The sequence below is a fragment of the Hylobates moloch genome, unplaced genomic scaffold, assembly GCF_009828535.3.
Source record: "Hylobates moloch isolate HMO894 unplaced genomic scaffold, HMol_V3 SCAFFOLD_3, whole genome shotgun sequence".
NCBI lineage: Eukaryota > Metazoa > Chordata > Mammalia > Primates > Hylobatidae > Hylobates > Hylobates moloch.
Genome location: NW_026652278.1, coordinates 173,592,720 through 173,605,941, shown reverse-complemented (window position 1 = coordinate 173,605,941; position 13,222 = coordinate 173,592,720). Strand labels below are relative to the sequence as shown.

The following is a 13,222-nucleotide window of genomic DNA, read 5'->3' as shown; positions in this document are numbered from 1 at the left end:
CAATTTATAGCTTCTTAAAAGATTAGATCACTGATTTCATACCTTTCTGCTCCTCTGCTATAAGCATTAAGAAGTACAGCTGACCCTTGAGCAACATGAGTTTGAGCTGCACAGGCCCATTCGTACAGGGTTTTCTTCCACATCTGCCGCCCCTGAGACAGCAAGACTAACCCCTCTTCTTCCTCCTGCTCTGCCTAGACAACGGGAAGGCGATGTGGATGAAAACCCTTGTGATGATCCATTTCCACTTAGTGAGTAGTAAAAATATTTTCTCTTCCTTATGATTTTCTTAGTAACATTTTTGTTGTTCTTTATAGCCTACTTTATTATAACAGTACAGTATATAATACACATAACATACAAGATCTATGTTAACTATTATTGGTAAGGCTTCCAGTTAATAGTAGGATATGGGCAGTTAAGCTTTTGGAGACTCCATAGTTACATGTGAATTTTTGCTCAGGGGAGGGTCAGCACTCCTAACCCCTACATTGTTCAAGGGCCAACTGTATATAATTTCTCTAAGTGCTGCTTTAACTGCACAATATATCCCACAAATAATTGATATATTGCATATTTACTCCATTGAAAATAGTTCCTAATTTTCCTTATAATTTCTTCTTTGATGGAAGCCTTATTTAGATATGCTACCAAATATTTGGGAATTTTCCAGATTTTCCTATTACTGATATTACTGAGGGGGAGTGTTAACATTTCCAACTCTACTTGTGAAACTTTTTCTCATTTCTGTCAGGTTTTGCTTCATGTACACTCTAAAGGTCTCTTTATTGATTGAGAACATTTGATTATTATATCTTCCTGATGAACTGACTCCTTTATCATAATGAAAGGTTCTTCATCTCTGTTTCTACTCCCCGTTCCGAAGTCTATTTTGTCTGACATTCACAGTAGCTACTCTAGATCTTATACTTAGTACTCGCATGTCTTTTTCCCTCTTACTTCCAACTTATCTTTGCCTTTATGTTTAGTTTCTTGTAAGCAACATATAAGTGCCTTGCCTTTTAAAAAACTCACTCTGAATCTTTCTTTTAATTGGAGGATTAACCTGATTTGGAAGTCTAAATTCTGAAATAAAGTTAATGGTAATTCTTCTGGATCACATATGATTAGGTCATAGCAAAAGTTTTCTTCCCACTCATGAAGACATCAGAATGGCCCCAAACTAACCAAAGTCTTACCTTTCAAATAGCAAATGGCCATAACTATTGGAATTCTGTCTTATCTTAGCCTTCCATCCTGAAGACTAGAGGAAATGGTTTTACTCTGAGCATGAATTATTGCAGCAGAGATGAGTCTTTTCCTGAATGTCTGAAAAGAATAAATCAAGGCCGGGTGCAGTGGCTCACGCCTGTAATCCCAGCACGTTGGAAGGCCGAGGCGGGCGGATCATGAGGTCAGGAGATCGAGACCATCCTGCCTAACACGGTGAAACCGCGTCTCTACTAAAAATAAAAAAAAAAAAATTAGCCGGGCGTGGTGGCAGGCACCTGTAGTCCCAGCTGCTCGGGAGGCTGAGGCAGGAGAATGGCCTGAACCCAGGAGGTGGAGGTTGCAGTGAGCCGAGATCGTGCCACTGCACTCCAGCCTGGGCAACAGAGTGAGACTCCATCTCAAAAAAAAAAAGAACAAACCAAAAATGATCTGGCACTCTGGCTTAAGTCTACTTCTAGTAGACACTGCCAGATAGACAAACTGTACTGAAATCACATTTAATTCTCCCAAAATGAGTTTCCATTATCTTTCTTGAGATCTTCCTGTACCACAACATCTAAAAGCATGTCATCTTTTGACTAGGTAGCAAGCCATTATGTACTTCTCCTAGGTATTTATCTCATATCTCTACTGGATCACTTACCTTTTTATTTTATAATTATATGGGACTCTTTGAGAGCAGGGATTCCATCTTATTTATTTTTAATCCTAGTACCTAGCACTATAACTGAGATATTGTGGGCCCTCAATAAATGTCTGTTGAATGAATGACTGGGACATAAGACAAAGACCTCATCTATGATAATTAATCTAAGAGGCCAAAAACAAAAAGCTAATGAGGAGGAGGAAGGGGGCAATATTCAACCTGTCAAATCTACCATCTCTCTGATTCACCAAAATGCTATGTTTCCACCTGGAACACAAAGCCAGTATCTCAAAAATTTTATTTTATTTTATTTTATTTTGCTAATAGCAACATCGACAGACTTCCTGTGGTTAGAGGATTATAAAAACAAGTGTTCCTTGGAGCTGCACTTGCACCACTCGTGCAAGATGCTGCAGAACCCTGGCCTATGCTGGGGCTGGCCCTTCCTGCAGAGGCTCTGATGGAGACTAGCCAGAAACTAAGAAAGTCAAGGCTTCTCACTGGAATAGGGAGGCAGGGGAACATCACAGATGAGTAGCTGAAGTAGAACTGAGAGCTAAACAGGAAAGAATCAAGAGACTGAAAATCAGAACAAGTGAGGTTAGAGGCTGTAGCTTGAGTTACATTATACCAGTGTTGGCCTCTTTGTAGCTAAAGGACACATTACAGAGAGGAGTCTGGCATCTGCTTTGAGGTCCTGTTCCTTCCACAGCACAGCTAAGCTCCTGAGTGGGTCACGTGGCTGCTTCCTTCTATCTTAGTATGCTCCAGGTCTTGGAAGACAAGTTTGGTCCTTCAGAGGACAGTTAGGACAGGTACCGAGGTAGGGCTAAAACATTTTCCTAAGCTCCGTGATTTGGTTGGTATTGACAGACAGTCTGAAGTTTTACAGTACAAAAACAGTCAGAGAGATGTGATGGTTCAGTGAGAAAGCACTCAGATTTGCAAACCAACCAGATCTGGGTTTTTATCTAGTTCTACGTTTTCCTATCTATGTAGTTTTAGGCAAGATACTTAAACCCACCATTTCATCACCTGAAAAATGAAGATATCAAGTAGAAACTTCATAATATTGTGGCAAGAGTTAAGTAAAATAATTTAGAAGATGCCTCCTACTTCATAGGTGGTTATTTCTATTCAATTGATAATGGGAAACTTGATTGGACTCTTGTAAATATAAATATGCTCTTCTGGGTCCTCTGGGGAGGAGAAAGGGAAGATGGAAAAATACACACACACACACACACACACACACACACACACGCACGCACCCACCCGATGCCTATCTATCATACCTATTGTGGGGAAAAGAAAGATCAGACTGTTACTGTGTCTATGTAGAAAGAAGTAGACATAAGAGACTCCATTTTGTTCTGTACTAAGAAATATTCTTCTGCCTTGAGATGCTGTTAATCTGTAACCCTACCCCCACCGCTGTGCTCACAGAGACACGTGCTATGTTGACTCAAGGTTTAATGGATTTAGGGCTATGCAGGATGTGCTTTGTTAAACAAATGCTTGAAGGCAGCATGCTTGTTAAAAGTCATCACCACTCCCTAATCTCAAGTACCCAGGGACACAAAACACTGTGGAAGGCCTCAGGGACCTCTGCCTAGGAAAGCCAGGTATTGTCCAAGGTTTCTCCCCATCTGATAGTCTGAAATATGGCATCGTGGGAAGGGAAAGACCCGACCATCCCCCAGCCCGACACCCGTAAAGGGTCTATGCTGAGGGGGATTAGTAAAAGAGGAGGGCCTCTTTGCAGTTGAGATAAGAGGAAGGCATCTGTCTCCTGCTCTTCCCTGGGTAATGGAATGTCTCGGTGTAAAACCGATTGTATATTCCATGTACTGAGATAGGAGAAAACCGCCTTAGGGCTGGAGGTGAGACATGCTGGTGGCAATGCTGCTCTTTAATGCATTGAGATGTTTATGTATGTGCACATCAAAGCACAGCACCTTTTTCTTAGCCTTGTTTATGACACAGAGACATTTGTTCACATGTTTTCCTGCTGACCCTGTCCCCACTATTACCCTGTTGTCCTGCCACATCCCCCTCTCTGAGATGGTAGAGATAATGATCAATAAATACTGAGGGAACTCAGAGACTGGTGCCAGCGCAGGTCCACTGTATGCTGAGCGCTGGTCCCCTGGGCCCACTTTTCTTTCTCTATACTTTGTCTCTGTGTCTCTTTCTTTTCTCAGTCTCTCGTCCCACCTGACAAGAAACACCCACAGGTGTGGAGGGACAGGCCACCCCTTCACCTATTACGACCCACACAAGTCAAGGACACCAAGGAATGTAGCTCCTTGACTCATAAAGCAAATATGTGAGTGTGTAGTTATGGCACACATGTTTAAGTTCAAAACTAAAAAGTTGAAAGTCTTTATACATAGTTCTATCAGCATTTATAGTAAACTTGGTAGGGTCAAAACAAGAAACTATAAAGTTCTACCTTCTGGCTTGGAGGCCCTTCCCCCTCATCCAGGGCCCCATCCTCTTGCTGGTCATAGGCAGGGCCTCCCAGGATTCGGATTCTCTTCTCACACTGCTTCTTTGCCACAGTCAGTTGGTTGATGTACCTCTTCATGTTCCTGGCCCTCAGGAGATCAGCTTTCATTGCCGCCGTTTCTTTACCTTGAATAGGAGTGAGGAACAGTACTTGGTCAGAGGACAAGGCATGAAAGGACACAGCAATTCAGAACCAGATCGGTGTCTGCTGTGGGCATTCTGAACCAAGTGGATACTAAACAAAATAACAGAACAGAATCCATGATAAATACATATACATACTCCCAAATACAAATGCCAATCATTTCTAAATATAATTTCTAAGTATACCACTGACAAATCTTACCCAAAGGTAAAACATTTTTTTAAAAAAACCTCTGTACAAATGCACTCACAAATCTGTGTGTGTATTCTTTAACATCTTTATATGAATGTGTACGCACAAATACTCATTCATAAGCATGTACTGGGTGCTAGTTATGTGTCAAGACACCAGCTAGGCTTTTGAGACTGAAGACCAATTGTTGGCCCTCCTGGACTTTTAAGAGTCTAGCAAGTAAGAAATCCAAAGAGAGGAATCCAAGCACCTATAACACAGGCTATAAAGAAAACACGCAGATACCACTGACCTGTTTAACAAAAGATTCTAACTCGGTTTCTTTGAGGAAATTATTTTAAACAACCGTGAATAATGAGTAGAGTATGGCAGACAGAAAAGAAAAGTGAGTGTGAAAGTGAGAAACAGGTAGGAAAGAGAACAGAGCTTTCGAGGAACTGAAAGAAGGCCGTTAGAGCAGGTGCAAAAGGAGCCAGAAGATCCAAAATAACTCTGATGCTGGCAGGAGCCACGAGGTGCACAGCCTTTCAGGCCAGAGAAAGGACTTTGATCTCTAGCCCAAGAGTACTGAGAAGCCTTAATGGATTTTAAGCAGGAACGTGCCATAAATGTATTTGTATCTTTAATGATTACATAGGAAGCAGGATAAAAGATAGGTTGGAAGAAGGAAGACTGCTAGGAGGAAGACCAGCTAGAAGACCATTGCAGTACAACTGAGGAGGGAGATAATGATGGCCTACACCAGGGTTACGGCAGGCCAGTAGAGAGGACAAGAGGATGTCCGGATCCAGTGACTGGCTGGGCAGGGTAGAGGGCAGGTTGCCGAGGAATTAGAAGGTATCAAATATGGCTCCTAGGTTTCCAACATGAGAAGCCAGAGGGATGGTGGGGCCAATTACTAAGCTAGAAACACTGGAGAAAAAGCAGGTTTGTGGAAGATGCTAACTCAACTCTGGACAATGTGGCAGGTGATATTTTCCAAAAACGGCTGCAATGTCTTCCATCTCACATGCTCTTTACAATGCTCCTCTGACAATCTGCCTCTGCAAAGTAGAGTACATGTTTCCTTTTCTTGAATCTGGTTGGGGTTATGAATATGACGGAAGTGATGCTGTGACTTCCAAGGCTAGATCATGAGAGACCAAGGACTTGGAGCTCCTTGTAAGGGGCTCACCTGCCCCGAGGCTTCCATGATGTGAGGAAGCCTAAACCATCAGTCCTTGGAGAGATCTGTATGGAGATCTGTATGGAGAGGAACCGAGGATCCCTGGACCACAGCTCTGGCCGAGATCTCAAGCTAATATTCAGCACCAATGAGGCACCATATGAGTACACCATCCTGAAAGTAAACTGTCCCACCCCAGTCAAGCCACTCCAGCTGATGTCACGTGACACAGAGAAGCGTCATTACTTCCAAACCCTGCCCAGATTGCAGCTTCATGAGCAAAATAAATGACTGTTGTTAAAGACACTATGTTTTAGGGTAGTTTGTTACACAGTAAAAGACAATCAAACAGGCAAAATGAGTCTGCAGGCTTCTGAGCTACCCAAGTGGAGAGAGAAGGTCTAGAGTTCAGAAACATTCAGCTCTGGGATAGTAAATGATATCATGGGAGTGTGTGAAACAACCCAGGAGGAAATAAATAATACTAGACACAATTGAGAGAAACCTTACCCTTAAGAGTAAGGGGGAAGAAAAGCTGACAAGGGAGATGGTAAATATATCCTCATAAAAGTAGGTGTTTATCCATTTATACAATATATCCCCAGCACCTACAACAGTGCCTGGCAGCAAAGGAGATGCTCATTAAACAGGAGTTGAACGGATCAATGAACTCTCAAATGCTACATTTTGCTAATATGTATCAGGTATTGTGTTCTTTCTAGAATTTAGGGCTGAGGAGGAAAGAAAGAGGGTGAGCATCCTCAACTCCTACTCTTCAAGGACTCCTATGACTTGTAACCCTCCCTCCACCAAATCTCCTGTTGCCAAGATCACTAGGGACCCCCAGGTCAAATCCAGTGGAGAGTTTTCAGAAGAGTCTGCAATCAGAGTTAGGTTAGAATCCCAGCTCTGTTACTTACAAGTTATGCCACCTCAAGCAAATATTTTTTAAAATTTAAAACCAGCAACAATGTTTTCTTAAGTTGACATACTTAAAGCAAAAGCAAAAAACTCATAAAAATTAATTTTTAAAAATGACTAAACATTGAGCATTACACCTTGTGGAGAATGGGCTGGCTGTGTATATGCACCTGAAGGCAAGGGTTGGGGTGAGGGAACTGAACTGGTTTTAATGCTGATGAGAAGGAATCAGTTAAAAGTAAAGAGAGGTGTGGGCCAGGCGTGGTGGCTGTCACCTGTAATGCCAGCACTTTGGGAGGCTGAGGCAGCAGGGTCACTTGAGGGCAGGTGCTTGAGACCAGCCTGAGCAACATAACAAAACCCCATCTCTACAAAAAGTTTTTTAAAAACTTAGATGGGTGTGGCAGTGCATGCCTGTAGTTCCAGATACTAAGGAGGCTGAGGAGGGAGGTTCACTTGAGCCCAGGAATTTGAGGCTGCAGTGAGTGATGATCCTGTACTCCAGCTTGAGCAGCAGAGCAAAATAAATAAATAAAGTTGAGAAAGGTGACAGACAAGGAATGGAATCCAGAAGACAGGTGAAGAGATCAGAGATCAGCTTTGGAGAAAGGCCACCTCCTCCACTGTAGTAACATGGAAGGCAGAGCAGGTGGACATTGAATATGAGGAAGTTTGCAGACATGGCTGGAAGCCACAGCAGTTCCCTTTATATGGATTCAGTTTTGCCCAAGTAGAGAGCAAAGTCGTCTGTGTGGAGTGAGGGGTAAAAGACTGAGTGATCAGAGGCCTGAGTTAAAGGGGCAAGTGTGGAGTCTCTCATGCAAAGCAGAGCTCAGCAGGACTGCCAGAAGTGCGCAGGGCCCAAAGGGGATCGCGAGAGAAACAGAATCTCCTCCCTAGGCATGGCGACTACATGTCTGGGCAGGTAAGAGCACACTCTCTGGAGGTGAGTTGGCACATACCTTGCTTAGATTTGAAACTACCAGTGATAAAAGAGCATTTGTGTTTTGTCGCTTGGTTCCCATGAGTGCAGTCTAAGTAATGGTTTGCACATCCTCCCAGCTGGAGACCTCCATCCGGTACCCTAGGATGGTCATTACCTGTCTCAAGTCCCACTCAGTCAAATGTGCAAATTCATAACATAGTACTCAGGGAGGCTGCACAAATTAGCTGGAAAAACTTAGACACAGCACCATACTACAATTTTATCTGAAGCAGCTTTTCCGGCACTTAACACAAAGGGCCACAGGCAGGCCTCAGGTCAATACATGGCCTTGTTCAAGATGATCTGTCAGGTATTATCAGACATCTTTTCATCCCATTTTCAGGTACTTCAGTAATGGTTTCCGAACTTGTGTTACGCTTGGCCAACAGACAGGACCTGCCTAAAGAACTCACTAATTCAGCATTTATCTCAACAGGAAAAAAATAGTATTTCAGAGACTCCTTTGTGGGAGGATGAAGGTAAATGTAGTTTGCCCCAAAATTAGTCTATTGCAAACTAAGATGTTTTGTGGGTGTACCTAAGGAAATGCATGCTTGGAAGACCTAATTTTTCAAGAAAACTTTTACTTTTTAAATATATATCCTTAAACTTCATAGTTTGTGTATAATGTTTAAGTTAATCTAAAAATTCTAGGACTCAAGTTGCCTCTTATTTATAAAACAAACCTAGACCTCAATTTTAATTTGGGGTTAAAACATGTTAATAAAGAGAGAGAGATACAGGAGAAAACTGACACCCATTTACCAACCATTACATTCTTTTTACCCAAAGAGTGCTTAAAACGCCTTTCTAAAAGGACAAAACCTAGAAGAAAATTCCAAAGTAAGAAAGAGAATAACCCTTCCCTAAAACCCAGCTGCAAGGCTGGGAAGAATGTTCTGGTGCCCTGCTTAAATGTGGCTTGCTCACGTGAATGCCTTCTGTTTGCTAATGGGCCATACAATGCCATTGTCTGATCACAAAGCTTGTTGCTAACAAATGCAACAGCAGCTTGTTGCTTAGACAGTTCTGTTTATTTTTGCCTCAGAAAGCGAATGCCACATTCAGAGCTAAATGACTAATGTGGAGCTCATGCATCCCATGCTGCTGGCATGCAGAAATCCTTGTAAATCCAGTGATGCAGATGAATACATTTCTTTGTGGCCTTAAAATCCATTCATCCAAGAAATATTCACGTCAAGAAAAGTACAGGCGAGAGGGTGTGTGACAACACCCCGTGACCCAGCTCATGCCAGAATTATGTGGCTGTTTCTCTATAGAGTGTTAAGTAGTAACACTGTGCATTGTTAGAAACTGGGTTAATCACACAACATTTAATCTAGCTTTAAATAGAAGTGGCCAGTGAAACACCGGATGGCAGTGGGTCTGTAAACTGGTGCCAAGATGAACATACACATGATGTTAGGTTAGTGCAAAAGTAAACACGGGTTTTGCCATTACTTTTAATGGCAAAAAAAGTGATTATTTTTGCACTAACCTATAATATTCCAAAGCAATTACTTCAAATATGTACTGTTTTTCCTTCTAGATAGTCTAGGTTCTACTGAGTTCAGAGCAAAAGGAAATGGATGAATTTGGGTTCATTTGATGAAAAAGACATTTAGATTAGACATTAGGTAAACCCTTTTGGCTATAAAGACATTACAACAGACTTATGAATAACATCACAGAAATGCTTTTGGCTATAAATGCCCTGCCCATGATATAATTCTTCCTTAAGCAAGTGAAGTGGCTTGCAGTAAAACAAAACAGCAACATGTAACGACAACTGTTAGATGCTATTTCTAATGAGGCAGCAGAGAGCAAAGTAACTTAAAGTGCAAACTCATGACTCCAGAAATAGTACAACTGGATTAAAATGGCACCACTGTAGTTTTCAGGTATAAAAAAAGAAAAACATCAACAGTAGAATATTTTCCTTCCCTCATAACATGCTATCATGTTCCAGGGCATATCATAATGGCAGCATCCTCAGCAGACTCGCTGAAGGATTTAATGGATAATACAGGGCAGGGTTTCTCAACCTCAGCACTACTGACATTTTGGGCAGGATAGTTCTTAGCTGTGGGAGGCTATCCTGTGTATTGCAGGATGTTTAACAGCATCCCTGGCCTCTACCACTAGATGCCAGTAGCATCCCTTCCCCCAAAGATGACAACCAAAAATGTCTCCAGACTATTGTCACATGTCCCCTGGGGAGCAAAATTGCCACCTCCTACCCTCCACCTGGCCCCACTTAGTAGTGCTGACACAGAGGTACAACCTGCTGCTCTAACAAGGAGGTTAGAACAAACAGAGGACAAGGCCTCACCCTCCTTCCCCTTCCCTCACTCCTCAACATGGGCTCTCTTCTCTCCTCTGCCCAGGATGCTCAGGTCTTCTCGTGAAATGCCGGCAACTGACATACGGAATAGAGACTTCCTCCCTAGAAAATGTTGGTTCTCCAATCAACTGTATGTGCAATGACAGACTAACCAGCTTTTGAATCTTTCTTATATATTCAAATCAAAGTTTTAGGCTGGATGTGGTGGCTCATGCCTGTAATACCAGCACTGTGCAAGGCTGAAGTGGGAGGATGGCTTGAGGCCAGGAGTTTAAAACCACCTTGGGCAACACAGCAAGACTCTGTCTCTATTAAAAAAAAAATTTAGGCCAGGTATGGTGGCTCACGCCTGTAATCTCAGCACTTTGGGAGGCCGAGGCAAGCAGATCACCTGAGGTTGGGAGTTGGAGACCAGTCTGATCAACATGGAGAAATCGCTTCTCTACTAAAAATACAAAATTAGCCAGGTGTGGTGGTGCATGCCTGTAATTCCAGCTACTCGAGAGGCTGAGGCAGGAGAATTGCTTGAACCCGGGAGGTGAAGGTTAAGGTGAGCCGAGAGCGTGCCATTTCACTCCAGTCTGGACGGCAAGAGCAAAACTCCATCTCAAAAAAAAAAAAAATGTTTAAAAATTAGCCAGGCATGGTGGCATGCATCTGTAGTCCTAGCAACTCAGGAGGCTGAGGCAGAAGGATCACTTGGGCCCAGGAGGCTGAGGCTGCAGTGAGCCATGATCACTAAAGCCAGGAGTTTGAGGTTACAGTGAGCTATGATCACGTCTGTATGTTCCAAGCCTGGGTGACAGAGTGAGACCATGTCTCTAAAATATAAATAAGTAAACAGAAGTTTTACTAAATCCTCTTGACAGAAGGGTTCAAGAAACAGGTATATATTTACTTAGGGACTAGTCAAGATTTGAAGTGAGAAATGGTACTTGACCTCTTAACACAAAGTTGGCAGCAATTCTCAGTAGTTACCAATCATCACAGACTTCTTCAAAATTATCTAGAAATCACCTCAACAGTTGCTAATGAACTCAAAAAAATATGTGCCTTACTTTTCAACCTGAGGCTGGTATGTCCTTTTTTGAAAAGAACAAATGGGCTTCTCTTATCACACTAAACACCTGAGATTTCATAGTGTAACGTGTCACTCCACTTCAGTGGAGAGTATATTTGAGGAATAGCAGAAATCCTACAGGAGTTGATGGCGGAATCACTCACTTTATGATGGAGAAGAGTACAGAGACACACGGACTTTGTGCAGCCCAGCCAGGGTGTGCCCACTATGTGCCCTGCCTTGCTTTCTTTCTTTTTTTTTTTTTTTGAGACGGAGTCTCGCTCTGTCACCCAGGCTGGAGTGCAGTGGTGTGATCTCGGCTCACTGCAAGCTCCGTCTCCCAGGTTCATGCCATTCTCCTGCCTCAGTCTCCCAAGTAGCTGGGACTACAGGTGCCCACCACCATACCCGGCTAATTTTTTTGTATTTTTAGTAGAGACAGGGTTTCACTGTGTAAGCCAGGATGGTCTCGATCTCCTGACCTCGTGATCCACCCACCTCAGCCTCCCAAAGTGCGGGGATTACACGTGTGAGCCACCGCACCCAGCGCCTTCCTTTAATGTCTCGCTGCTGGAACTCCTAGCACTCCCGTTGGTTTAAGGCCCTCCAACAGGCTTGCAATACGTTTTTAAAGGAATAATATAGCAATTAAATCCACATATAAAATTACAAGCAGAACCCCATTCCCACATCAGCACTGTGAACTGAGCAGATTTGAGATACACACCCAGAACTCAGATCTGACCCATACAGTGTTTGTTGTGAGCAGGGGCCCAGGACGAAACTCAGGAGACGGGCTCAAGCTTCGGATTTGTGTGTGACTAACTAGTTCTATTCAAACCAGGTAAGTTGTTTAACATCCCTGGACATGAGCTTTATTTGTATAAAATGCAGGTGTTAGAGTCTATGAGGACTAACGTTCTCCTTGGGGAGAGAGGGTGAGTAGAGTTGGTTATAAACTCATGAGACTATAGTGAGCGCAATGGAAGTGCCCGAGCCCAGAGACCTTCAGGCAGGGAATGAGAGGGGGCCAGGTGGTGACAGTGGGGAAGGGACAGCAGGCACTGGAGGTAGTGCTGGAGGTTCAAGGACTGGGCAGGGAGGAACCCTCGCAAGAGCCCTTGGGGCAATGGCAGGCAAACAGCCTGAGAGCTGGTCGGCTCTAACAGAACACCGCAGACTGCGTGGCTTACGAACAACAGACATTTACTCCGCACAGCTCTGGAGGCTGGAAGTCCACAAGCAAGGTGCTGGCAGAGTCGGCGTCTCTGCACCATATCCTCAAACACGGCAGAAAGTGCAAGGCAGTCTCTGAGGCCTCTTTTATAAGGGCACTGCAAGGAAAAACCAACTCCAGCTGCATTTTTCCTTTGCTCTCACACCACAACAATCAATACCAAAGACTTCTGTGACCAAATGTGTGGAGGTTTTTTCCCCAAACACCAAGCTAGTGCTGGGTGTCCTCTAATTCAATTCTGGTGCTCTCCACTTAAAGATAGTGCCAGATCCCACAGGGGGAGGGTTCAGTCTCCAAGACTGCCCCCCTACAAGACACTAGTTGCAAGTCTAGGCCTCCAGAACTTCTGACCAACCAGCTTCAAGTCAGGGTTCTCACAGCCCCCTCTTTGAGTTTGATTAATTCACTACCACAGCTCACAGAACTCAGGGAAACTCTTACTTGCATTTACCAGTTTATTATAAAAAGTCTGATGATGTAATCCCAGCACTTTGGGAGGCCAAGGCGGGTGGATCACTTGAGGTCTGGACTTCAAGACCAGCCTAACCAACATGGTGAAACCCTGTCTCTACTAAAAAAATAATAATAATAATACAAAAATTAGCTGGGCGTGGTGATGGGCACCTGTAATCCCAGCTACTCAGGAGGCTGAGGCAGGCGAATCGCTGGAACCCAGGAGGCAGAGGTTGCAGTGAGCCAGCAGAGGTTGCAGCGAGCTGAGATCACACCATTGCACTCCAGCCTGGGTGACAGAGCAAGACTCCATCTCAAAAAAAAAAAAAA

At 43.5% G+C, this 13,222-nt stretch overlaps 1 protein-coding gene across 7 annotated transcripts in view; it reads right to left on the bottom strand.

The window, feature by feature from the left end:
- SNX25 (sorting nexin 25) overlaps nt 1–13,222 on the bottom strand; it is a 184,683-nt gene that overhangs the window by 48,941 nt on the left and 122,520 nt on the right. For 6 of the 7 annotated variants that reach the window (XM_058436946.1, XM_032754549.2, XM_032149029.3 and 3 more), the window contains one exon: nt 4,335–4,516. In XM_058436946.1, the coding sequence (XP_058292929.1) occupies nt 4,335–4,516 (182 nt within the window). Of the gene's footprint in view, nt 1–2,213; nt 2,436–4,334; nt 4,517–13,222 lie in introns of those variants that run through there. The other variant, XM_058436948.1, reaches the window with a different exon arrangement.